This window comes from Zonotrichia albicollis, chromosome 2, assembly GCF_047830755.1.
Source record: "Zonotrichia albicollis isolate bZonAlb1 chromosome 2, bZonAlb1.hap1, whole genome shotgun sequence".
Lineage (NCBI taxonomy): Eukaryota > Metazoa > Chordata > Aves > Passeriformes > Passerellidae > Zonotrichia > Zonotrichia albicollis.
Genome location: NC_133820.1, coordinates 115,489,107 through 115,513,654, shown reverse-complemented (window position 1 = coordinate 115,513,654; position 24,548 = coordinate 115,489,107). Strand labels below are relative to the sequence as shown.

General features: G+C 40.4%; 1 protein-coding gene across 13 annotated transcripts in view; it reads left to right on the top strand.

Moving 5' to 3' along the window:
• Positions 1-6,143, top strand: part of EMSY (EMSY transcriptional repressor, BRCA2 interacting) — a 41,880-nt gene extending 35,737 nt beyond the window's left edge. For 10 of the 13 annotated variants that reach the window (XM_014267134.3, XM_014267133.3, XM_026793530.2 and 7 more), the window contains 3 exons: positions 702-1,265; positions 2,252-2,620; positions 4,191-6,143. In XM_014267134.3, the coding sequence (XP_014122609.2) occupies positions 702-1,265; positions 2,252-2,620; positions 4,191-4,385 (1,128 nt within the window). In that variant the 3' untranslated portion in view covers positions 4,386-6,143. The remainder of the gene's footprint in view (positions 1-701; positions 1,266-2,251; positions 2,621-4,190) is intronic. The other 3 variants (XM_074536132.1, XM_026793533.2, XM_074536131.1) reach the window with 2 other exon arrangements.
• The last annotated feature ends 18,405 nt before the right edge of the window (positions 6,144-24,548 follow it).

The window sequence follows — 24,548 nt, the reverse complement described above, 5'->3', positions numbered from 1 at the left end:
TCTGCGTTAGAGTTATAAACTCATGCCAGGTAGTATACTTTTACAAGTGCATTAGGCTGTTTGATCTTGTTAACACCATTTTTCAGTGCATTTATACATTTTGGTTTACAAAGCATAGGTTGCTCATTCCCTCAGAAAGACATGTTTGTGTAATGCCCAGGAACAATTGCAATGCAATTTTGAGAAAGGAAGAAGATCTCTGTTAAAATAGGACAGCCTGTAGTTAAATGTGGCCCTGCAGAAGAAACTTTAGAGAAGATGATGAGGCAGAATAAAAAATTATTGTGCAGAGAGACTCTGGCTTGAATGAGGAGCTACTGGCTCAGCCTCCTGCTACTCCCTGCTGTTTCCTATCCAACTGCCAGGCAACCTTAGGGAGCTTTGAGCCTCAGTCTGACACAAGCAAGATCTACATAATCCAACAGAGGGTTAGTTGTGAAGCTCATGTTCTCACTAAGTTTAACATGATAATAATAGACCTTGATTGCTTATATATTGTGAAATACCTGTGTAAGTGTATCTTTTTATACATGCATTGGGAGTCTGTAATGGTAAAAAAAGTTGAAGTAGTCAATTTGAAACATTAGAAATTATTTCTATAAAAACTATTCTATAAAATTTCTATTAAAATTATTTCTATAATTTCTATTTCTGTTCTTATATTTCTCTTTACTAACTTGCTCTAAATTCTTCTTCTTAAGGCCTTAAGCAGTCACACTGCATTTACCAAACACAGTGAACAACTTGGAACTGAGGAGGGAGAAGTGGAAGAGATGGACACCTTAGATCCTCAGACTGGCCTGTTTTACAGATCTGCCCTGACACAATCGCAGGCACAAAAGCAGCAAAAACTGAGTCAGCCGCAGCTGGAACAGACTCAACTGCAAGTGAAAACTCTGCAGTGTTTCCAGACTAAGCAGAAGCAGACAATCCACCTGCAGGCTGATCAAATCCAGCACAAACTCCCACAAATGCCCCAACTTTCCATAAGGCATCAAAAGCTAACCCCCCTGCAGCAAGAGCAAGCACAGACCAAACCAGATGCACAGCACCCCCCACATCATATGATGGCCAAAGAAAGGCAACTCCCTACCTTAGTGGCACAGCCACAGCAAACTGTAGTACAGGTGCTTGCAGTAAAAACCACTCAGCAGCTGCCCAAACTGCAACAGGCACCAACGGCACAAAAAATCTACGTGCAACCCCAGCCCCCCCAGAGTCAAATGCAGCTACCTGCCTCTTCAGAGAAACAGCCAGCAAGCCAGGTAACGGAATATTGATAGCATGCAAAATACACGTCGCTGTTCAAGGAAAAAAAAGTATAAAACACCGACCCTGTCGCTGTAGCAGTGTTTTGTCCTGGCAAGAGAGAATCCCTCATTCCTCTGGTAGTAGCTAGCCCAGCAGAAGGTTGACACTAGGAGAGAGAAGCACATGTTATAGGGGAAAAATCCATAGAGCTCACAAACTTATTTTGTTGAACAGTTTTTCTTAATTTCAGCCACCACTGGTGCATGGAATTTGTCCCTAGTTGTTTTCTTTTAATTTTTAGATAATGACACATTTGTAATTTCCGTTCCCGTAGCACTTTTTATTTCTGTAGAAATAAAGGTGAATACACTGCAGTCTCCTAAGGCTCTCCATTGTTCCTCTTCCTTTGTAGTTTACATCTTTCTGAAGTTATATGGCTTTCACATACAGGAATATTTCGATTTTCCTTGGGAGGGGAAAAAGGCAGAGACTGAGGAACATGGGAAAAAATGTATTTTGACTAACTCCAGAAAAGTACATTTTTTTTGGCCCTTTCAGGAATAGATGTGAAAACTAGCAAACATACCAGGGGGCTGTAAATCCCAAAGGAAAATTATGCTGCTGTGGTATTATACTGCTACAATCCTTATCCTAGCAGCCTAAAAAGCTGCTTTTCCCCAGGCTTCAATTAACTGCTGCCCTATCATTGCTAATTCCTTTGTTAAAACACTGAGTTTCAATTGTCTTCCTAATAGCAAGTATGTTGTTTGTGCCATTCTTTCCTTGGAAATACTGATGAGGATTTCAATAAAAAATATATTAACTGTAATATGCACAACAAAAATTTGATTTTCAGGTGCAACATCTAACTGTAATGCAAGGATCCACTGTTACAGAGCTAACTTTAGAGGGGCACGAGCCTCCTTTTGTTTCAAAGGTAGCAGGTGGCAGTTCTGTGCCCAAACTGGCATTGCTGGTTACCAGCCTATTTCCCATGCAGGCATCCACGGAGACATCAGTAGCAGATATATTGAGAGTGTCTATGGTGGAAGCTCAGATTGATGCAAACATAGAGCACACGGTAGTGGATCCCCCAAACAAGGCCACGTCCACTAGTGCAGCTGCTAGTGAAGCAGAGTCGTCACCTTGTACCCAGGGCCCGAGGGTGGCTGCAGTAGGGATGACGGCACCTTCCATCCCCCAGCAACAGACACATACAGAATCCAGCTCAAGTCCTCCTGCTGTTGGTCCTACTTTAACAGAGAGGAAGCTCGAGGCACGAGGAATACCTACAACAAACCAGTTTATACACATTCAGAATATATCACAAAAGAAAGCTGAAGAGAGCTCTTCAGAAATTGTTGTCCAGGTAAGAGAAGACTGAGCGAATAAGGCAAAGATTGAGCACAGCAAACACGTGTCTGATGAGATGGTAGTCACTGAATGATGTTTGAGTACTCCTGGGTTTATTCCCCAGGTTTTGGTTCTGTTTCTACTCTTAGCTTGTAATCATTGCAACATTGAAGTGTAATTCTTCTTAATTGGGCTCAGGTTTCTCTAGTACTGTGTATCATTTACTATGTCCTCAGTGTCTTCCTTCTTCTAAGAAAACAACCAAACTCATCCCATTTTACAAAGTACTTTCATTTGCAATGCTTAAAACTGCTTCAACACTTAGTATGGAGTTATGTTTTAGAATCCTTTGTACTATCTATTAAAGTTGCTTCTGAATGTAAAATTAATGACATTGTAGGGTTTGCTTACTGGAAAGGTTCAGCAAATAAGGTCTGAAATCAGAAGAAAACTTTTTAACTTCACTTAGGGTAAGACCACTTCTGAGATAAAATTACTATTGATCTTTAGCCTAAATGCTTTGAATCATTTCCTAACTGCTATGCTTGATATTTTCATTGATTCTGCTGCCTTAAATATGATGGTTTATGTAATAAGTTGTCACAATGTCAACTGAGGAGGGTATATAAGTCTTCCAAGTAGTGTAATGTGAATTTTATATGTTCATATGTTCACACAAATAGTAGTGTGGATTCAAATTGTTTTAATATGTATCATGATTGTGTTACAGTGAAAATACTTCTGATGTGGGGAACAATTTGTGTGCAATGATTTCAAATTTTTCATGATACTTTGTGAAATCTTTACTGGGACTAACTTCTCTTTCGTAGCAATTACCAGTTCTGTATTAATTTTTAGTCCTCTTTATATAAAAGATAGATTTATGTTTTACTTCAAACCTGTATCTTTTGAGAATTGGTGCTATTTATCATTGTGGCATGCTATGAGCTGTTTCAAAAGTCAAATAATGCCCAGAATTTCAGTTGTATAAAGTCACAGATTTAGCTTTTCAACTTATGAAAGTACAAGTAAAAATAAATAACATAATAACCATAATTACAATAATCTTAGAAATAAATAGCAACTGTGTTTCTTCAGCCTCTGAGCTGCAGCTCTGAGCAGGGCCAGAGCTTGAACTCTGTTGTACACAAGAAACATAATCCTCCTGGAGTGCTTGGGCAATGCACTGCCTGGTGGGATTCGTGGTGTTGTCCCCTGCAGGGCCAGGAGTTGGAATCGATGGTCCTTGTGAGTCATTTTAACTCAGGTTATTCTTTTATCACCATGTCTTGTCTAAAAAAGATCAGGCTGAAGAAAATATTATTTCTGCTTTGGGTTTGCAGAATGGTGGATAATGGGCATTGGTTATGCTGTCACAGACCTTTAGGGAAGATCAAAGACCTGGAGAGCAAGATTATTCAAATTTTACCATTCAAAACCCAATCCAGTGGAAGGTTGCTTTGAAGCCTCAGTTAGGGAAAATTGCCCTTGGAAACCAAATAATCCCTTTTCCACAAATCTGTGCTTGCACAGATGCCTTTACTTTCAATATTGTTCATTAAACTTAAATATTTTCTTTCTTTCAGACTATCCCTCACTATCCCATCCCTTGTCACTCCAGCTCCAATGTGGTGGTGGAACCCAGCGGGCTCCTGGAGCTCAACAACTTCACCAGTCAGCGCCTCGATGATGAGGAGACAGCAATGGAGCAAGACGTGGACAGCAGCACTGAGGATGGCACTGAGCCCAGCCCCTCTCAAAGTTCTCTTGAGCAATCCTAAGGAAGAGAAACACTGGAGTATACTTTAAAATATCTTGGGATTTTTGAGCATCCAAGATGCCCTTCTATTGTGATGTCTTAGAGCACTTTGCCTATTAGAATTGTTTATTGGACTCTTGAAGCATCAGTAGGTTTTAACAAGACAGTATTGCAAAAGCTAAATCTTAAAAATTGTTTTGGAAAAAAAAAGAGAAGATGTAGGTACCAAGATTTAGTAAACCTGTGACAGTGGAATGTACTCCCGTTCAGAAACAAATCTGTAATGAATCCTACAGCTTGTGCTATTGAAGCCCTTGCCCAGATACTGAAACAGCTTTAAGTGAAAAGGGATCATTATTTTGCTGTGTCTTTTTAGTTGTTGAACAAAACACCATTTAAAAAAAAAACATTTAATAAATATTTTTATTTTCAAATAGCATGTGAGAGAAAAAATGTCTCTGACAGTGCTGGAAAAGCCCCAGGAATTTTGGAATTGGTTGGCTTTCTTGCACTCATGCTCACTTAAAAATTTTTTTCAGAAGCTTAAAATATTTTTTTTTTAATTCTTGTTGCTGAATGTTTGGAAATAAAACTGCTAACTGGTAGCAAAGTGGATTTGCTAGTGGAATTTTGTTTTCATGCTTTACAAGAAGTAGGGTAACAGTAGATGAGGCATTTCTTTCTACCATAAGCATACAAAATGCTCATCTACTCTAGTTGACCTTTGATTATTTATTTAAGTATGAAATTTAAAGTGAGACAAGTTGTTGAAAAAAGTTCCTGTGAAACAGGCAGTTGTATTAATTCTAGTACAAACCAGGGAGAAGGAGGTGCATTTTGCTATAATCAGTTTTTCAAAATTGGGGATAAATAGTTCAACATCTTTCCAAGTTGAACTTGAGAATTTAGAAGTGAGCCAAGACTTCTAAAAATCTATATTTTACTCTTACATGCTGTTTTTAAAATTGACCATTTGGGGAGTTTAAAAGCTTAAATGGGTGTTCAATGGTGGGTTTCCAAAATTAGCCTTATGCCTTGGCTTGTTGAAGCAATACATTGGGGTTTTGTGGTAGTTACAAGTCACAGTGAGTGGTTTGGGTTCAGATGGAACAAGAGAACCAGTTTTAATACATTCTGGTAATTGAGACAATACTTTTTTTTGTTTTCAAAATGTATATAAAACCATGTTTTTAACTGTTTTGTATAGATTTCATTATAAATAACTAAGCATTTTATGACTTTGACATCATTTAATTGTATATAAATGTATAAGCCTAACTGCCCACGTTTTGGTGCTGAAGTACTGTAAGTAGATTTCATCCAAAATCTAATACAGCTTTTTGCGTCAGTCTTTTCTTTTTAAATTGTCATTTTACTGTTGATATTGTAGTTTAGGTTGAATTCCAGTTGGAGTAACTCAAACTGAAAAATACAGACCCTAAAAACCATTATCTAACCTGTTCTGAATCCACCTATGTTAGAACTTGCAGTAACCCCTAGAGGGGGCTCTTGGTTTTCTCTTACATCAGTTGTCGTATAAGTTACTGGGATCTTCATATACTTCTTTTTTCCTTCAGTCTTCTTTTTCCATCAATGTTAGTTCTGAAATAGTGTAGAATATAATTGTAGAGAAATGTCCTGATAAATTTGACATGTGAATACTGGAATAGCGGGTTATGAAACTAATGATTTTTTGTGATGTTACCTTTGTATTGAAATAAGTTTGGATTCTGATGTCCATAGTGCTCAGGATGGAAGAGAATAATATGTTTAAATGAAATATTCCACATTCCTTTCTTTAGTTAAGTAATAACCCTGCCAGTCATTGTAGGTAGCTAAGGTTTTGATAACTACTGGGGAGATTTTACTCTTGTTTTAATGAAACCACAGCAATCAACAAAAGTGAAGAAGTGATGCTCTAAGTTGTGAAAGTTCCCCAGTGCTACAGGATGACGAAAAGAGGCTTAATACTGATGTTATTGGCAATGGACAGTCTGTTGTGCTTTGCATAAGTCAGCATAAGGAATGGTCTATATTTCCATACCCCATTGTGAAGGGTCCAAAGCAGGTGACACACACAGTTCTTCTCTTCTAGCTTGTCTCAAATTTTCATTGTCACCTGGGCTCGTGCAGTGCTTTGAGTGTCCATGGTATGTGTAGGACTGGAAGGCCATGAGAATGTAAGAGAGAGCAAGAATTGTCTTAAACACTTATGACTAAGAACATTGCCCTAAGTTTCAATTTAGTTTTAGGTGAAGGTATATGCTCTTCCTAGCCGAAAATAGATACCAAGAAATGCACCTAATGGATTCACTATATGTTGAGTTCTGATCCAATTTATTCTGATGTTTTATGTAAGACTTTTGTTTGCCTCTTTAGTGATGGCTGGAGCAAAGGAATGAACAACTACAGTGGACTATTTGACAGTTCTTTGAAGACAGCAAAATGTTTAACATCTTAAAGCTTTTCATGTTTCTATGAGAAGGGATTGATTAAGGTTGGCAAGTTGAAGCACGTGGTGGGGATATCTAGGGGTGGTGTGAGAAATTTAGAAGGAAGAAATTTGGTAATCAGTGTGCGCATTCCTGACATTCTTCTCTTGCTGCTTTCCCAAATTTCAACTTTTCTTCAGATTCTTTTACTGAATTCATATATTTCAGCACTTCATCATATGAATACCTTTACAAATAAGAAATACACAAGATGAGCTAAAATGTAGGGTAGACACAGTTGGGGTTTTTTAACATTATATTTTATAATGACAGTAAGATAAGGTGCTTGGAGCATTTGGCCTTCTCTCCTTTGCATGAACTCCAGGCATCACTGCCTGTTCTTTTGTCTGCCTGCCAGATGTGCAGCTTTTTTCCCACCTGCCCTTGGGATACTTCATCCCCCTGCAGCCACGTATCCACTTCTCACAGCCCTACCAATATCATCAAACTGCTGAAAATAAAACATCAGTATGTAAAACAATATTTGCATATCCCATGTCCCTCATAAGCTGCATCTTCATTCCTGAAATTAATTTGATGTCCTTTCTTGGAATGGAAGAAGGAGTAGGTATGATGGTGATAATTTTTGGTTCTGGGAATTAGCTAGCAATAGTTTGTATCTTATCAGAAAACTGGATAAATTGTATAGCAAGTGAAATTGCATTAATGAGTTGCTTTGAATTCAGCAGTTAAATGAACGTGCTCTAGTGCTGCAGCAATACACATGAATTTTCAAAAAAGGATGAATTTCAGGGCAAAATAGAAGAAGGGCCCTTTGAACACCATAAATTATTAAATCAATGGGATTAAAAAAAAAAAAACAAAAACCCAAACCAACAAACAAAACCACCTCTCTAAAACCTTCCAAAAAATCAAAAGTTTTGAATTAAGACTATATGCTTTTGTTTCTAATGCAGAAATAGTTCCTGAAGTCTGATGATTTCACAGGTGAATGTGGTTGTGCATCCCCACAAAGGCAGATGATTGCAGCTTGGCAACATTGAATCCAGAGAAAACTGATCATAATTTAGAATAATGAACTAGAAAAACACTGGTTTGGGGTTTGCCTGTATTGGAAAAAAGTATGTTTAGCACCTGCCTGTCTATGGCTGACTCCTTTCCCTAAGTTTTGAAGTAAACCATGAAGAATGTTTACATGTGCATGGTTTCCATCCAAACTGTGGGACTGAGTTTTTTCCCCTACTCAAAGTCTGTCCTGAGAATCTTTGAATCTGTTTTCTTCCAGCAGAAAAGAAACCCTTACCTTGTGATAAAATTAGAGCTCAACATAGCTTATCAAAGAGAAAGTTAGGGAAGAGGTACCTTCAGGTGTATTTGTGGATTCCTTTGCAAGAAGAAATTGTTGTTGGGGCATTTCATGCTGGTGTAGAGGCAGAGTATCACCATCAAACGATTTGGATTGGAATGGAACTTAGAACTCATCCAGTTCAACCCTCCAGCCATGGGCAGAGACACCTTCCACCAGGTTGCTCCAAGTCCTGTCCAGCTTAGCCTTGAACACTTCCAGGGATGGAGCAGCCACAGCTTCTCTGGGCAACCTGTGCCAGGACCTTGACACTGACAGGAAAAAAAAAAAGTTTGAAAAAAAAAATAAAAATCAGTTGTAAGATTGAGGATAATTAACTGGGATTGACAAGGGGTATAGTATTTTCTATCATTTGCAGTCTTTTCTCTGAAATTAGCAGAGATGGTGCAGTTTGAAATCTACTCGTCTTGTATCTCCAATACTGGCAATTGAAATTTCCAATAGTGTGCTAAGGATTTTAACTGGGGAAAAAAAAAAAAAAAAAGAGAACTTGATGGTACCTTGAGGCATCTAGAGCTATGACTGGCATGCAGAGATAGTTCATCATCTTGGATGGATTTGGGGGGTGGTGTTTTCACTGTACTTTGGTGAAAAGTTGCTGAAGTGCTAAAATAGGAAAATCAATACCTGGGAACTTGCTCTTTAATTCTCGAGAAAGGGGCGTTTGAATTATTTGGTACAGAAAAGACATTAAGAAGTTTTCAAGCACTGTGGACTGAAGACTAATCAAATGGTCTTGCACCATCTTCGAAGCCCAGGACTGCCCCCACAGCAATTAATTGAAATAGGATGCTGTATGAGGTCCTTTCCCGCTCAAACCATTCTGTGATAACTTTGAAACGTCCAATACTCCAGATCTGGTCCTACTTAAAATTTCCTATGATTTTAGTTTTGCTCAATATTTGGCCTCTCCAAAAAAACCCAAATTTTAGTGTTTTGTTTTGGTTGTTTGGGTTTTTTTTTGTTGGTTGGTTTTTTAGTTGGGATTTTTTTAGGTTTCAAGGTGTTTCCATTAGCTTTCCAGCTCAGTAAGGATTTTAGCAGTTTTGAAATTTTCTGTGATCCTGTTTCCTGTAGCCATTATTAAATGGATTTAGAAAAGCTACTCTTGTCACGCAACTGGGAGTGGGTGATTAGGACCATGGGCTTTTTGGGCTGTTAATGAACCCTTCGGAGTGTGGTAGGTATATCAGCCAATCTCATACGGATTACATATGGATTTTAGACTCCATGGAATGGTTTGGCTTGGAAAGAAGGAACCAAGATTATCCAATTCTGTCACCTGATTGCCAAACCAAGAATCCTTTTTGATGATGCTTTTACTACGACTGTGATAATCCTTACTTGTGAGAGCTTAATATAGTACTCATTAGAGCAAACATTGTTCAGAAATTGAACAATGGTAAAAAAAAAAAAAATCAGCTTGTCACAGCTCTTAGCCAGAACTGCCCCAAAGGATTATAAATCTCCAGCACTTTGTGACTTCCTTCATGTCAGGCTCTACCAGAAGCCAGCTAAAGGCTGAAAGTCTCTTTGCACAGGTTTTTTTTTACTGTTAAGGATGCTGCCTGAGCCCTGCATACAGCAAAGAGCTTGGAACAGGTCTTTGTGCCCACACATCACTGAGGTTGGCAGGAAGCTCTGGAGATTACCTGGTGCAACCCTCTTGCTGAAAGCAGGGTCAGGCTGCTCAGGACCATGTCCTGTGGGGTTTTTGGAAACCTAGCATGATGGAAACTCAACATTTTCCAGTGACCACCTGTGCATTGTTTTTTTCTTCTTTCCTAGTATGTGCTGTGTTTTCTGGTTTTTCTCTTGGTTTGTTTTGGATGTGAAATAAAAATACAATATTGAGAAGAGGTTCACAACAGCATGAGAACAAACCACAGGGAAGAAGCACAAATTTAGTGAGAACAAAGTGTTGTAGCTGCAGTGTTCCCAGAAACAGGGATATTTGTTTTCCCCTCCAGAATTCAGCTTGTTCAATTCTCCCTGCAGCCACTTCAGGACTGCAGAGACACAGGTTACTAACAAAACACTATCATCAGATGTCACTTTCTAGTATTTCTTAATATTAAAAAGATGTCCAGAGAAAGATTTGAATGCTTGGAAATGTTTTCCAACCACATCAATCTACAAGTGGATGCAATGGCTGTTACCAAGCATTGTGCAGCCTTAGTTTTTGCATGAAAATATATAATGTAGATCTATAGGTGACCACAGCACAGTTTTAGCTCTTGAATTACATCTTTTGTTCAAATATACCATGTGAATGTGACACCTCCAAGCCCAGAATTACTAATTTAAGAACCGGAGGGCTGCCTTCCCTATGAAGTAGGGATTTTGGTCAGGGTGGAGCCTTGCTGGAGCCATTCCTTGAAGATGCTCATACTCACTTGGTTGCAGATTGTGTTCCCCTCTGAGTTTGTCCTGAGGCATGTATGAGTTCTCCTGTAATAAATAGAATTGAGACCAAAATCATAACAAAAATCTGCCAAAGCGTCTTAACCCAGGAAGATGCTGCAAAGCAGAGCTTGCTAAGTACAAAGAACACAGGATAAAGCTTTACTACAAATAATTGTTATAAAATGGCTGTATTATAAATAATTGCTATGAAGTTTAACTGATAGTAGGGCGTGGATTCAGCAACTGCCTCATCTGATCAGCCACTGTGAAAGTACTGCAGGGCTTGGGATTACTTTTGGTTAGGGTTAGCACAGGTACTTTATGGAAAGTTATTGTTTAGAAATAAAATAAGAACCTCAAGCTGAAAGAAACAGGTTGAGGAACTGGGGTTGCAAACTTTAAGCTTGAGGGTAAATGTAACCTGGATCCTTTAAATTCTTTCAATCAAGGTGCAGATGGTGCAAGGACAACTCTGGCCTCAGAGCTTCAGTCCCATTGCAAGGGTTGGGTAGAAAAGTTGATCTGGTAAATTGTTTTATTTGGATGTACATGGTATGTACAGATAGAATGTGGGAAACAATGGTGTACAGATGCCAGCAGGACAACTGGAGGGGAACTACCAAAATCCCCTACAGAGAGCTGCAGCTCCTGTTATGGTGAGACACAGCCATGGTTTGCACCTAGATGGTTGATTTGGTAGTGGTACCTTTGTTTGCAAAACTTAAAAAGAACTCAAAAAATTTCCAAGTTCCTGACTGAGGTGGGCTATGCCCCTCATTACCATTTTTCTCCTTACCTTCCACACCCAGAGAAAAAAGTTTAAAATACCCAACTTCATTTTTAAAGCTAGTAGAAATCACTTTTCCTGTCCAACAACTTTTTTAGGAGAGTGAGGTTCATTTTCATTACAAATCACATTCTTGATCCTGGTTCAGGCAGGAAGGGTGTCTGTTGTCATATTATTGCAAAGCTCCCATACCTTCTCAGTGGTTTCTCACAGGCAAGTCCTCACAGCACTGACTCCTTCTCCACAGCACAGCCAACAAACCCCAACTCCCTCCTCACCCAGCTAACCCACTCTTTTGTAGCACTCCTCCTTATTGGAGACACCTGTGGCCTATTAAGGGCAGCCTGTTCCTAATCTTTGGTGATTAGCACAGCTGCAGCTCCTCAGGAGTGAGACTGCCTTCTGCACTATTCTCTTACATTCTGTCTCTCCACAGGTGTCCTTTGTGTGATTTCCAAAGGACTTCATGATCTCCCTTTCCCTTTCTTTCTGTCCTTTCTGGACTTTGTGGTCATATTGCAGTAAGCTACAGCCTAGAGATTAGCAGGACAGCAGTAATGTAAGGAATGGAGGTTCTTAGGTCAAATCTAAATTAAGTTCCCCTTGGAAATTGCCAAGAAATTCTTTAGTTAGTTAGGATGACTGTAGAAAAGTAATTCTAATTTTTAGGATATTATATTAGATTATATTATATTAAAAATGCTATACTAAAACTATACTAAAGTAAGAGAGAGGATACATCAGGAGGCTTTTTCAAGAATGATAATGAAAGCTCATGACTGACTCAGAGAGTCCAACACAGCTGGCCGTGATTGGCCATTAATTAAAAACAATTCACATGTTTGGATAAACAATCTCCAGACCACTTCCAGAGCAGCAAAACATGGAGAAGCTGAGGCTTCTCATCTTGCCAGGAGAAGAAATCCTGGCAAAGGGATTTTTCAGAAAATATCATGGTGACAGACATAAACTGGCAAACTTCATGTTGTCAATCACACCCCTGAGAGATGTGGTGACATCAACCCTGCAATAATCATTACAGCTCTCCCGTGGGATTGGTAAAGAGTCCTGGGTGTGAGGAAATTAAGCAGTACAAAAGCAAAGACAGACAATCTAATGACCCCCAAGGACCTATGGAGTCTCCTGTGAGGAAACTAATGCATTTTCACCCTTCACGTTTTTCTTTTGGCAGGGTGCTACACAATCATCCACAAATAAATGAGTCCACACTACAAAAACATTCCCCATTGCCAGACATCCCATTTGCTGTTGCATCCTGTGACAACTTAAAGCAATGACAGGTTCTGCATTATTTTTTGAGCTCCCTCATGACCCCAGGTGTATAACAGGCAATGGAAACACCAGGATCACTTGGACAGCTTGAATTTTATTCCTATGGAAAATGGTGATTGTTTCTCTTACAAACTTTAGAATCTGATTCTAACTTATGTTTCAACTTTTTGGCTTGGTGTTTTATGAAAATTCAAAGTCTTGTGATTTGAACCCTCTTTTTGTAATATTCCACCCATCCTACTGATCATAATATTTGTAGAGTACTTGTAGAGTAAGAAGTTTCCACCAAATCAGTGCAAGAAGCTCAATGAAACAGAATAGTCTCACTTCTGAAATTCTGGTGTGTGTATTTCTGGTGTGACTTGTCCATCAGACTTGTCTTGTTCTTCCCTTGGCCAGATGTGTTTTGTAATAGCAACTTCAAATAACACTCACTATTGCTGCTGTTGAAGTACCACCAGAAGTGTTGTTTGGTATTTAATTTCTGCATTTAATTTCTTGATACCAAAATACATTTTCCAACTTGGGAGAGCTTAGTGTAGATATCTTTTGATTTGGCCTGGCAGGAACCCAGTCTACAGAGGTTCTTAACATGTTCCATGCTGTGCACAGTGTCTTGGCTACAGCCTTGTTCCTCTTAGTTTGTGGCTGTAATGTCCCTGTTTTGCTATTGTGGGTGTTCAAATTTGTCCTGTTCTTTCACAAACATTTTGAAAAATTTGTTCTTAATGCTGGTGCCTTGTGTTGGTCCATTTTCTCCTCACCAGAGAGGAGTCACCAGGGGGACTGCTCAACCTCACTCCTGCTTCCTTTCCCTTGTAGTCTTATATTAGCACACAGATTTAGTTTTCTGTTACTATCATTTACTGTTTTATTGCTATTTTATTGCTATTCACCAGTCCCTTCTCTAAACAAGCAGTAGGATACTGCTTGTTTATGTAATAGAAAAGCAAGGAGACTCTGCAATTTCTAATGAGCTAAGGACAAAGAGTAGCTCAGGGCCATGAGTAGTGTGGATAGGTTAAACAACAAAACTAAGGGCCAATGATAATCTGGGTTTCATAGAACCATAGAAAGGCTTGGGTTGGAAGGGAGCTTTGAAATCATCTCATTCCAATCTCCCTGCCATGGGAACACCTTCCACTAGACCAGATTGCTCCAAGCCCCATCCAGCCTGGCCTTGAACACTTCCAGAGATGGGACAGCCACAGCTGCTCTGGACAGCCTGTGCCAGGCCCTCACCACTCTCTGGGTTTCTCATCTAAAATTCTCCTCTTTTAGTCTAAAACCACTGTCCCTGATCCCCCCTGGATTTCCATGGGTTTCTCTGCCACAGCTTCAATTTCTGCTTGCTTTCAGGTACAGCTACTCAGAACTCATTGTTTCATATGGAAAAAAAGTAAATAGTTTTGCCAAAATAATATAACTTGATTATAATGGAAGTGAAGAAAGACTGCTGTTTGGAAAAGACTGTTTCTTTTATTTGGATGCTTCATTTTTGAAACATGAGCTCATGATGTCGTATGTTTCTGTTTTTCTTTTATGAATGATGAAGGGTTTTGCTGGAAGGAAAACAGAGGTGAGTTTTAAATTCAACATATGATTTCACTCTGTCCCCCTCAAAAACATACAATTATTGACGTAAAAGACAAATCAAAGGGTCAGGTGTCTTTATTGGATGCCACCTGCATGAAGCTCTCTAGGAATGTATCCAGGCTTTTCCAGCCACACTGTAAGCTCTCTCCTGTTTTCCAGGAGTGTAAACAATCCCATGCAGATGTGTCACAGCAAAGCTAAGCCAGAACAGCCCAAACTGCATCGTGGTATAAATGGTTTCCTGTGAAGAACAATACCTAATCAGTTTTATGTTGCAGTTTGAGTGTGGTGACAGGCAGGTCTTCTTCCTGATATTTTGACAAAAGAAATAGCTCAAAAAAATCAAGTTAATACCAGAAAATCCCCAAATTACTTAATTTGGTTATGCCATGTACCATGACATTATAAATAAGAATTTTTCACTATGAGAATGAATTCTTCACTATGGAGTGGAAGTAGATGATCTTTAAGGTCCCTTCCAACCCAAACCATTCTATGATTCTCTGTGTCAAATGGAACAAAAATAATTATGCTTCTGCATTTAATTTCTTATTCTGCTGTTCGTGCATCTCCCATATTCTGCTTTTACAGGTGAACTTGTGTAATAGAACTTCTAAGCACAATCTGAATGACAGGAACATCACCTAGCAATGGCCAGTTTTATATCAGTACTGAACTGCCAGTCTAAAAGCCAGAATAAGTGTTCTTATTTTGGGGAAAATATGTTGTTATTTTGGGGAAAATATGTTGACTTCACCAAACTGTTCAAATGGTGGGAAATACAGGTGGACCAGCTGTGGCTTCCAAGTTAAGAAGTATGCAGGAGTCCTTTGCATGTAGCCTATGGAAAAAAGCCCACATGAATGGCTGCAGTGGAGCAATGTCTTGCCTCTCATCAGGACCCATCCCACTGCTGTCTCTCATGAGCAGACCCAACAGTATGAGCAATGTGAGCTCTGCCTCAGCTTGGCACATTTATGATAATGAATTTCTTTTTCCAGTGGAAAAATGTTATAATAACCTTGTGGTCATGGTTTTGTGTGTGTGACACGTCTCCATTATATGGCAGCTAAGAACATGGTTTAGCAGTGAACACAGTGCTGCTGGTTTAATGAGTACTTGATAAACTTAGAGGGTTTTTTCCAACCTTAATGACTCTATGGTTAGTGTTTTCCTGATCCTCAGGCCTTTTCTCAAATAAACACCAAGAGGCTGCTGATCAGTTCCCTCCTTTGGGGAAAGCATGCTTTTGTGGTGAAGAGGCTTAACAAGGGCTCACATCACCAGAATTTCTGTGACCCCAGGCTAATACCTCGCTTGCTTTGCTCTTTGCCTTGGCTCCCCAGGGCTTTGGCCATCTCCCTTCTCCACAGGGTAGTGTAAAGATAAAATCCATTTGGGGTTGAGTCACTTGGATACTGTTGGCACTCGGGGCAAAATTAATAGTACAGAAATAGAAAAATGCATCTTCTAGAGTTGTTTCTCTGGCCTCCAACCCTCCTCATGCAATTAACCAACCACTGTGTCTTTCCTTGGGCCAGTTCTACATCCCAAGCTGCTGCTCATCCTTGCTCAGCAGTTCTCTACAGGGCTCTGCAACTTCTCTCCCCAGCTAGCAGCTTTTAATTGGGGAATCACTCTCTTCTAGCACAATTCCTCCCTTCCCTGCAATGTTCCTGGTGATTCCTGAAGAACAAGACCCAACTAACATCCTCTTCCAGGGCCTTCCCCACATTATCTGCTTCTCAGAGGAAGCTGTGCTCAATTTAGCCTTCTTTTGCTATTAGATTATGTTATTTATATAGAGATTCTCTGATTATCTGTCTATAACCTCTATTACTTAATTCAAAATTCAAGTTTATGAGTTAGACTAAAAATCCACAGAAGTCATAGTTATGACTGTACAGATACAACCATGCATTCATGTCCAAGGTGTTTGTAGTTCTGATACAAGATAAACTGTTTTACAGGGTTAGGTTAAAATTATTTAGCTGGGTCCAAAGGGACTGTGCATCAACCAGTCCATGCTCATTGTAGTAGAGCTACACTGGTCAAAACTGCTTATGAGCTTCAATTCCATTATTTTTTTAATATTTTAAACTGCCTTTTGCTCTGTTCCTAGCTGGGCACAGGATCTGAGAGATCTCCTGTTTTAGCAATATAAATGCAGAGAGAATGAGCTGTCTCCAGCAGCACTAACAGAAGAGAGCTACCAGCAATTGATGAGAGGGGAGGCGGGGGGATTAAAGACAAAAATAAAGAAATCCATTAAAAAATTCAGGAAGACAGCTTTTTGGTTTTTTCCCTTGGGTTTGTTTTTTTTTTGTTTTGTTTTTTTTTTTTTTTAAGCTTGTGCTTGGTGCAACAATTCCCAGGAAAAAAAATGAGGGTAAAAAACCAATAGCCTTTCACAAGCCAAAATCTGATTATTAGTAGAAAAGCAAACTCCTCTAACAGCAGCTGCTGTTTTATATGTTGGCCTTAAAGCACATAGTATTATGAAACTTGGAATAATATTTAGCAACGGCAGTGTGAGAAACAACACTCACTTTTAAAATTTAAAAGGTTTATTAAACCTTAATACAACAAAAGACTGAATAAGGAAAAATACAGCCCTGGGATCATTGAACTAAACTGCCATGTGCTCATCCATAAAATGGATTCTCTAACTTTTATACCTTTGGTGTTGCATCAGGTAACCCCAGCCCCCCCGCGAAGTCTGCCAGTTAACTCTTCTTCACTATCCATTGGTGGGCACTCCTTTCTTGCAATTTGATTGAAGATCAGATGTGGAGGCTGGAAAATCAGCCAAGGACAAGGTTGCTGCTCTCCCTTGGAGAACCAGCCTGTAAACCATAACCTGCCTGGTTATGGTGGCAAAAGGATTTCCCCCAGAATGTTTTGTTACCCTATGCTGACTCTTTGTACCCTATTGTTCCTTCCCCTTTGTTCCACCTCTTGCCTTCATCCCATCCATTCCAGCATTCTGCCTGCTCCTCACTATTCTTATATAAACCCCTGTTCTCCCTGCATAACTATAGCATAACTATACATCAATAAAACTTCTCTTAACATGCACATAATATTTATGTCTTAATTGCAAGAGACAACCATCTCATTACCTATCTGTAATAGCAGTAATCCAGTTAATTTTTTTAATAGATGTGCACTTACTTCTTGTTTATAAGATGTCCCTGAACATCTGCAATATTACCAAAATGTATTGTCATGACAAGGGGATTACAGGAGATTGTTTGCTTGAGGTGGTGATTAATTACAGTTTGATTTACAGTCGAGAAAGTAAGTGAAGCATGTTAACACTTTGGTTCAGAGGTCTTCAGCTAGTCCAAGCTGATCTCAGCCATTTGAAGACTAAACTCTGGTCTGCCTTTTTATTCTTGGTTTTAATAAAAATCAAGAAATTAAAAAAAAATCTTGTAATTTGTTTACCAATTTGCATTATGGTTTTCAACTTTATTTATACTGTGTTTTATTTGATGATGTTACCCAAACCATGTAAATTGTCTGGAATTGAACTTGAGTGTTTATAAAAAATCTGGTATTTACCTAAAGAGCTTTTAACTCAGGAAGTCAGAATGAAATAGGGAATCAGGAGAGGGCTGTGTAAGGATTCCAAGTTCAGTGCAAATTTACGGGGTTATAAAGTTTTCTTTGACAAATGTTCCCATGCAAAGACGTCCTAGAAGATATCTGTGCATGACTGAGGAATCTCATGCTGCTTGTGGTACTGGGGCCAAGTGCTTGCACAACTACTTGAGTGACTGCAGACTACAGCACAGGCAGCAGGTGAAAGGACTGTTCCTTACCAGCCTGAGCCCTGAGCACCCTCACTGACAGGCTGGAGGCAGCAAGATCCAAGTCAAATAATTTAGGAAGATGGGTGAAGTTCACAACCAGTTTCTGTGCTGGTGTAGCTGATTTCATCACTTCTGGCAAAAGCAGAGCAACAGCAGAGCCTGTATGTCAATTTGACCATCTTCGTGGCTGCCTTTTGCCAGTGTAGGGTAGGGGCCACCTGTGTGATAGATGAGCAATGTGATGGTTGACTCTCACCATTAAAAGGCAAATAATATCTATATATGTTAAGAGACGTTTTATAGATTTATAGTTATGTTTTACCTCCCCTTGTGTTATTATCAGGGGGTGGCCTGGTTTGGGATATTTGGGTAGGTCCATTTGTTAATATAGCAGCACCTGATCTCCAATCCAGATTTGAGGAAGTGAACTCCACCACTGGACAGCAAAGAAGTCAATGGACAGAACTTTTGGAGGGGCTAAACTGTTAAAAGGCAAAATCTACATTGTGTGGATGAGCACATGGTGGGAAAAATCCTTTGCTCCCAGCACCGTAACATTTTCTCTATTCAGTCTTCTGCTGTATTTTTGATAAGATTTTAATAAATCTTTTACATTTTTTAGAAGTGAGTATCATTTCTCACAACCTGCATGGCCATAGTCTCTCCTCCACTCATCCTGCACACAAACAAGAGAATTCTCTCCAAATACCTGTATGGTAGCTTCCAATGGCTCCAACTTTTTTAGCAGAGATCAGGAGGGGGATGTGGGATGTGTGGAAACGCCTGCCCTGAGCAGTTTGTACAGTAGTAGCAGAGAGTGTGATTGTAGCCAAACAACCCCTTCACCTGGAGTGTGAGAATGTGTGGGAGCAAGTCCAAAGTCAATAATACCCAGAAACATAACAACAACTAGCACATGAATACAATTAAGCCTCTCTGCCTAAAATATCAGCTCAGAGCACTATCAGCTCAGAGTATTTACTGACTTACACTTCCTACTAAAAATAAACAGATTAAAGTCACAAACCTACTGTGTGAGTAGGTGGGGGAAAAAACATCACGTGTGAAGTGTAGCCTGTGATATAAATTCCTCTGTGACGTGTGTTCAGGCTTCCTTCCCATCTCACCCTCCTTGCAGCAGTTTAGATTGAGTTTCTAGACAATTCTTGCCAACTAATACCAGGACAGTGAGTCTGCTTTGTGTCTATGTTGTTATCAATTGTCCAACGCTACTTCAGCCACATTTCCAGGCAAAAGTTACCAGAAATTCTTACCTTATTTTGGGGTGGGAAAGTCTGTGTTGTGCTGTGACTGCTGAAGGGAATATGGACAAAACACCGTGAGAAAATAGCAGAACATTTGTGAAGAATGGAATCTGGAATCTGGAACTCTTCCCTTCCTCCCAACTGAATCTTCTATACCAGAACCAGAGTCAGACCCTTCCTCAGCTCTCCTTTTGACCTTGTTAATTCTAGGATTGACCTTGTTAATTCCGGGATGTTTCAGTGTTCTCTGCTGGGTCTGGCAGGGAGAGGGCTCTGTGCTTGGGCAGGCAGGCAGGGTGTGGGCAGAAGCCCTGAGCCTGACCTTGGAATGCACTGTGAGCACCCTCATCTCTTGGGCAGCTGCTGCTTCTGCCTCCTGTGCCATGGCAGACATGGGAGCAGTGTCTGCCCTCTGAGGCACTGCTGGTTCAATGCATGGAGGGCTTGAGCACTCAGCTGGGCACTCCAAGATCCTCCCAGACTGTCTTCCCAAGGACCAAGCTATCCCAACATCTCTGGTATCACCCCAGCAACCCTCTGGTAGAACAGTGGTCATTTGTCTTGTAGAAACAGGACAAAAAAACTGAGACAAAAGACACAGATGTGTTGGGTACAGACCAGCTGGAAGAGGGCTACCCAAGTTCAAGAAAGAAACCTAAAACCTCTTGCCAATTAATCTGATCTTCTTGACCGACTGAGGGTATACATTTATTTCAGAAACTTAATAGGAAACTAAAGCTACATTAAATGCAGAGGATCCCTTGCTTCACCTGAGTTGATTGTCTACCAAAGTGTCTAAACCAGGGGACAGCCACCTCACCCAGAGCCCTGCTGGAAGGCACTTCAGCTCCTTCCTCACACATCCATGCAGGTTTTCTTGCTGAGGAAACCAGCACAGGAAGAGCAGAGGAAGGGATGCAACATGATCTCCTTCCTACAAGCATTAGGAGTGAGAAATTCTGCCTGTTCCTGCAGTTTTGCTGTTTCCTGATGCCCATCTCACACTCCAACCATTTCAGGATGCGCATAATAAGTGACCTTCCGCCAAAAATCCCATTTCCTTCCACACTCTTTTCCAGGTACGGATTTCAAGAGCAAGCTTGGGCATCCAGGCATTAACTAATTTATCCAACAGAAGTATAATCTTCTGTCGGATCCCTGCTTCATTCAGGATGTAAATTCTTCTGCTCTTTGTCCCCAAGGAGATTATTAGAAACACTATCTTGGTGTGCTCATACAGCCTGCACAGGACAGCAGCTGGGTGGAAGGCCAAGTTGTGTAGCACAAATTGTTAGCCAGTGTCTCCTGGATGAAGGTTATGAGACTTTTCACTTGCTTTGAATGCTTTGAATATTTTGTTGTTGTTACATGACATGCTCTTTTCTTAAGTGTCCCATACAGGACCAATAGTAGGTTTTTTGGGGTTTTTTGTTTTGTTTTGGTTGGTTGGGTTTGTTGTTTTTTCCTTTGTTGTTTGTTTTGGTTTGGGGGTTTTTTTGGTGTTTTTGTTTTGTTTTGGTTTTTTTTTTTTTTGAAAAGAAAAATTATTTGTGGTTTCTTTCACTAGCAGAAAAAGAAAATAGATAACAGATTTTTTGATATAAAACTAAAATGAAAAATCCATCATGAAGAAAAGGTCTTTGAATAATATCTTTCAGACTAACTCCAAGAAAGGCAAACAGGTCCCCCTGTTTTTTAAGTGATCCAAGGACCTGAACATCTGTCCCAAAATATTCAGGCTCCAGGCTGCCAGCAAAAGGAGGACTGGAGGTTAAGGGCTTGACCTTCCTGAAGAAACTGTACTTGGCCAAAAACTACTTTGGCTCAAGGGCTCACTGGGGGATGGACAAGGTTTCAGCCCACAGCAGAAACTGAAGCCAGCAGTCTGCTCAGATGCAACATTTTAACTGCAGATTTATTGAGGAGGTTTTGTTTGTTTTGTTTTTCTATTGCTTCTCTTTGCAAAGTTGAAATCAAAGTTGAAATTTGTTCAGTAACACTCTGTTTCAGTCTTTTATGTGGATTATCAGACACTTAAGAAAATCAAGCAAACAAACAAACAAACAACATAAGTTCAGACTCAGCAAGTTTGCAATGAAAGCTGGACTGGTGACCTCTTGACAAAACCTTCAGCTGAGATTTTGGCAGAACTAAAAATAAAGAGCTGTTTTCCTTATTTGCTGCCAACATTTTTAAGTTTCCACCAGCTTCACTGGGCACCAATGGGCACTAAATGTTATTTCCAGCACAATGCATGGTGTATGACTCCCCTGACAAGGCTGTGATTGTGGAAATTATTGTACCTCGTTGTCTTTAACTAAACACAGATGAAGATCATACAGGTGAGTCTATTCCTAAAGTCTGGGATTACTTCAGCTGTCACCACAGAACAAAAAGATAAACAGAACTAATAATGTAATGAACCTTTAAAAAGCCTCCCTAGGCTTCAGCCCATCTATAATTTGCACAGTGATTTAACAGAAACTGCACTTGTAGGGAATATGTGGGTCTGAAGCCAGTTATTGGGTTTCACAACAGGGTTGGCAGATGTCTCTCCATATGTCCAAGTTAATGTCTATCTAAGGGCACCACTGAGTCTATCTGATAGCAAAAGAGGGTGGCATTGAGCTCACTGTCAGGAGCTCAGAGTTACAGTGTCTGACTCTCTCCATAGTTTTAAGTTGTTTATTTAAACCCAAACTGTGTTTCCTGGTCCAGCTCAGGTGTAACCAACCACCCCTCTGACACTTTAAAATTTCCATTATTTATATCTTATGAGATTAACTTCAATATAGGACACAAAACTCTCTCCTAGGCTAAATCTGATAAACTCCATAATTTCTTTTATATCTAATACACTCTCATCTCTCACACCACCCTTAAATCCCACCTAAACTAAGGGAATGGGTTTCTTTATCCAAAACCCATAAAGTCCCAAAGAGGACTCACAGTATCTGTGATGATGTCTGTGTGATCATACCAAGTTTATGTTATTTCCTGTTTTACATTAGTGGAGAGAATTTGTTCAGGGGATTCAGTCTACAAAACACCCCAGCTGGCACCTCTAGTCTGCATTAACATTCAGAGTGAAGGCAAAGGTGCTGAAGAATAATGGAAAGATGATTGTTCCCTTAGTGTAGTGCTCCCAAAGGAATGCTGGGCAGGACAAAAGCTGCTTTGCCAGGAACTAGCCCAGATTCACAGCTGGTGAGGATTGACTCACATATAGAAATTGAAGGGATGAATAGAGTGTGAAATGAAATAATAATAATAAAAGTCATTGGCCTTTTCTTTGAGGGGGGAAATTGATTTCTGCTCAGGCTGAGTGGAATAAGTGGGTTGGGATAAGGATAGGATGTGACTGTTGACTACATTAATCAGTGTATTGGGTCAGTCAGGAAATGCTGGCCCCACTTCCATGACATAAATGGGGAAAAAATTGATTCAGGGTTCTTGTTAAGCAGCACAGGGAGACAGTCAGTGGTGTGTCATGCCTTTATTCTTCCACACCAATGTAATTTGCCCATGGATAAGTACCCATGCAAAGTGAGTCCAGAGGAAGCCACAAGGATGCTCCAAGGGCTGGAGCCCCTCTGCTCTGGAGACAGGCTGGGAGAGCTGGGGGTGTCCAGCCTGGAGAAGAGAAGGCTCCAGGGAGACCTCAGAGCCCCTGCCAGTGCCTAAAGGGGCTCCAGGAGAGCTGGAGAGGACTCTGGACAAGGGCCTGGAGGGACAGGACAATGGGAATGGCTGCACCCTTCCACAGGGCAGGGCTAGATGGGCTATTGGGCAGAAATTTTTGGCTGTGAGAGTGTGGAGGCCCTGGCACAGATTGCCCAGAGAAGCTGTGGCTGCCCCATCCCTGAAATAGTTCAAGGGCAGATTGGGAAGGTCTTGGAGCAACCTGGTCTAGTGGGAGGAGTCCCTGCCCATGGCTGGGAGTTTAGAACCAAAGATCTTTCAGGTCCCTTCCAAGCCAAACCATTGTTATTCTATGATGAATATTTCTAATTCATGTCCAATCTCAGTGCTTTGGGTTTTTATTTCTAGACCAGTGCTTGCTCTTTCCCTTTTTTTCCCCCCAGATTCACACCAGTACAGTCCATGGGACTCAAAGATTTTCCTGACGTAAATGTGGTGAAGCATCAAGGGAAACTGGTGGAATTATTAGTCCTCCTGACTCAGTCTGTAAGAAATGCAATCAATATGGCACTGTCATGCATGTTATCCAGTGTGGATGTGTGGATAGAAATAACTACTAATGACTGAGCCGATTGGTTCCTCCCTCTGCAGCACCAGGAAACCAGCACAGTGCAAGGTTCATTGGCATTTACCAAAATCTTGGTTATCCTGGAGTTTTCTCTCCCAGCATATCCAGGAACTGTGAACATCACAGTATTGTTCTGGCTATTAAAAGTTGGGCATTGGGTACTTGCTGCCTAACTGCCTAACTGATGCCTAACTGCCTCCCCCTCCTCAAAACAGACCAAAGCTGCCGTTTGCCTTTTCACAAAAGATTATTCTTGATCTGTCTCTTTTTCTAGCACCATTTCATTTGCTTTCTTCCTTATAAATGCTGCATGCATCTCACAGCAAATAACACAGGTATCTGTGTGTGCCATTACATAAGGCATTGGCTTCTTCTCTCCCACCCTTAGTCCTATCTCACCATTGTAAAGTCTCATGAGCTTCTTTCTCTCTCTTGCAGGGTTTGGTTTTGGCCTGGAATAGCTGGGGAATTTCCACTTAAAAATTATTTATCAGGAAGCCTGCATGGTGATTTGTAAATGTCAGTCTTTTAATCTGAAAGACAAATCTTATGGAATAATGCATAGGGGTTGGTTGCTGGTCAACACATTTCTCTTTGTCCTTTCTCAAAGTCACGCCTGACTCCAGGCCTTTATGCAAAATGTTGAATTTCATAGAATCATAGAATGGTTTGTGTTGGGAAGGATATTAAAGACCATCTAGTCCAACCCCTGTGCCATGGGCAGGGACACCAGGTTGCTCCAAACCCCATTCAGCCTGGCACTGAGCCCTTCCAGGAGTAGAATACCCACAGCTCCACTGGACAGCTTGTGCCAGGGCCTCACCACCCTCCCTGGGGAGAATTCATCATATAAGCTCCCCTTCAGTTCTCTGTAAGGACAAGAAGGAGGATCAGTGGGCGCCCAGAGAGATTTGACTGCCTCAAAATACAT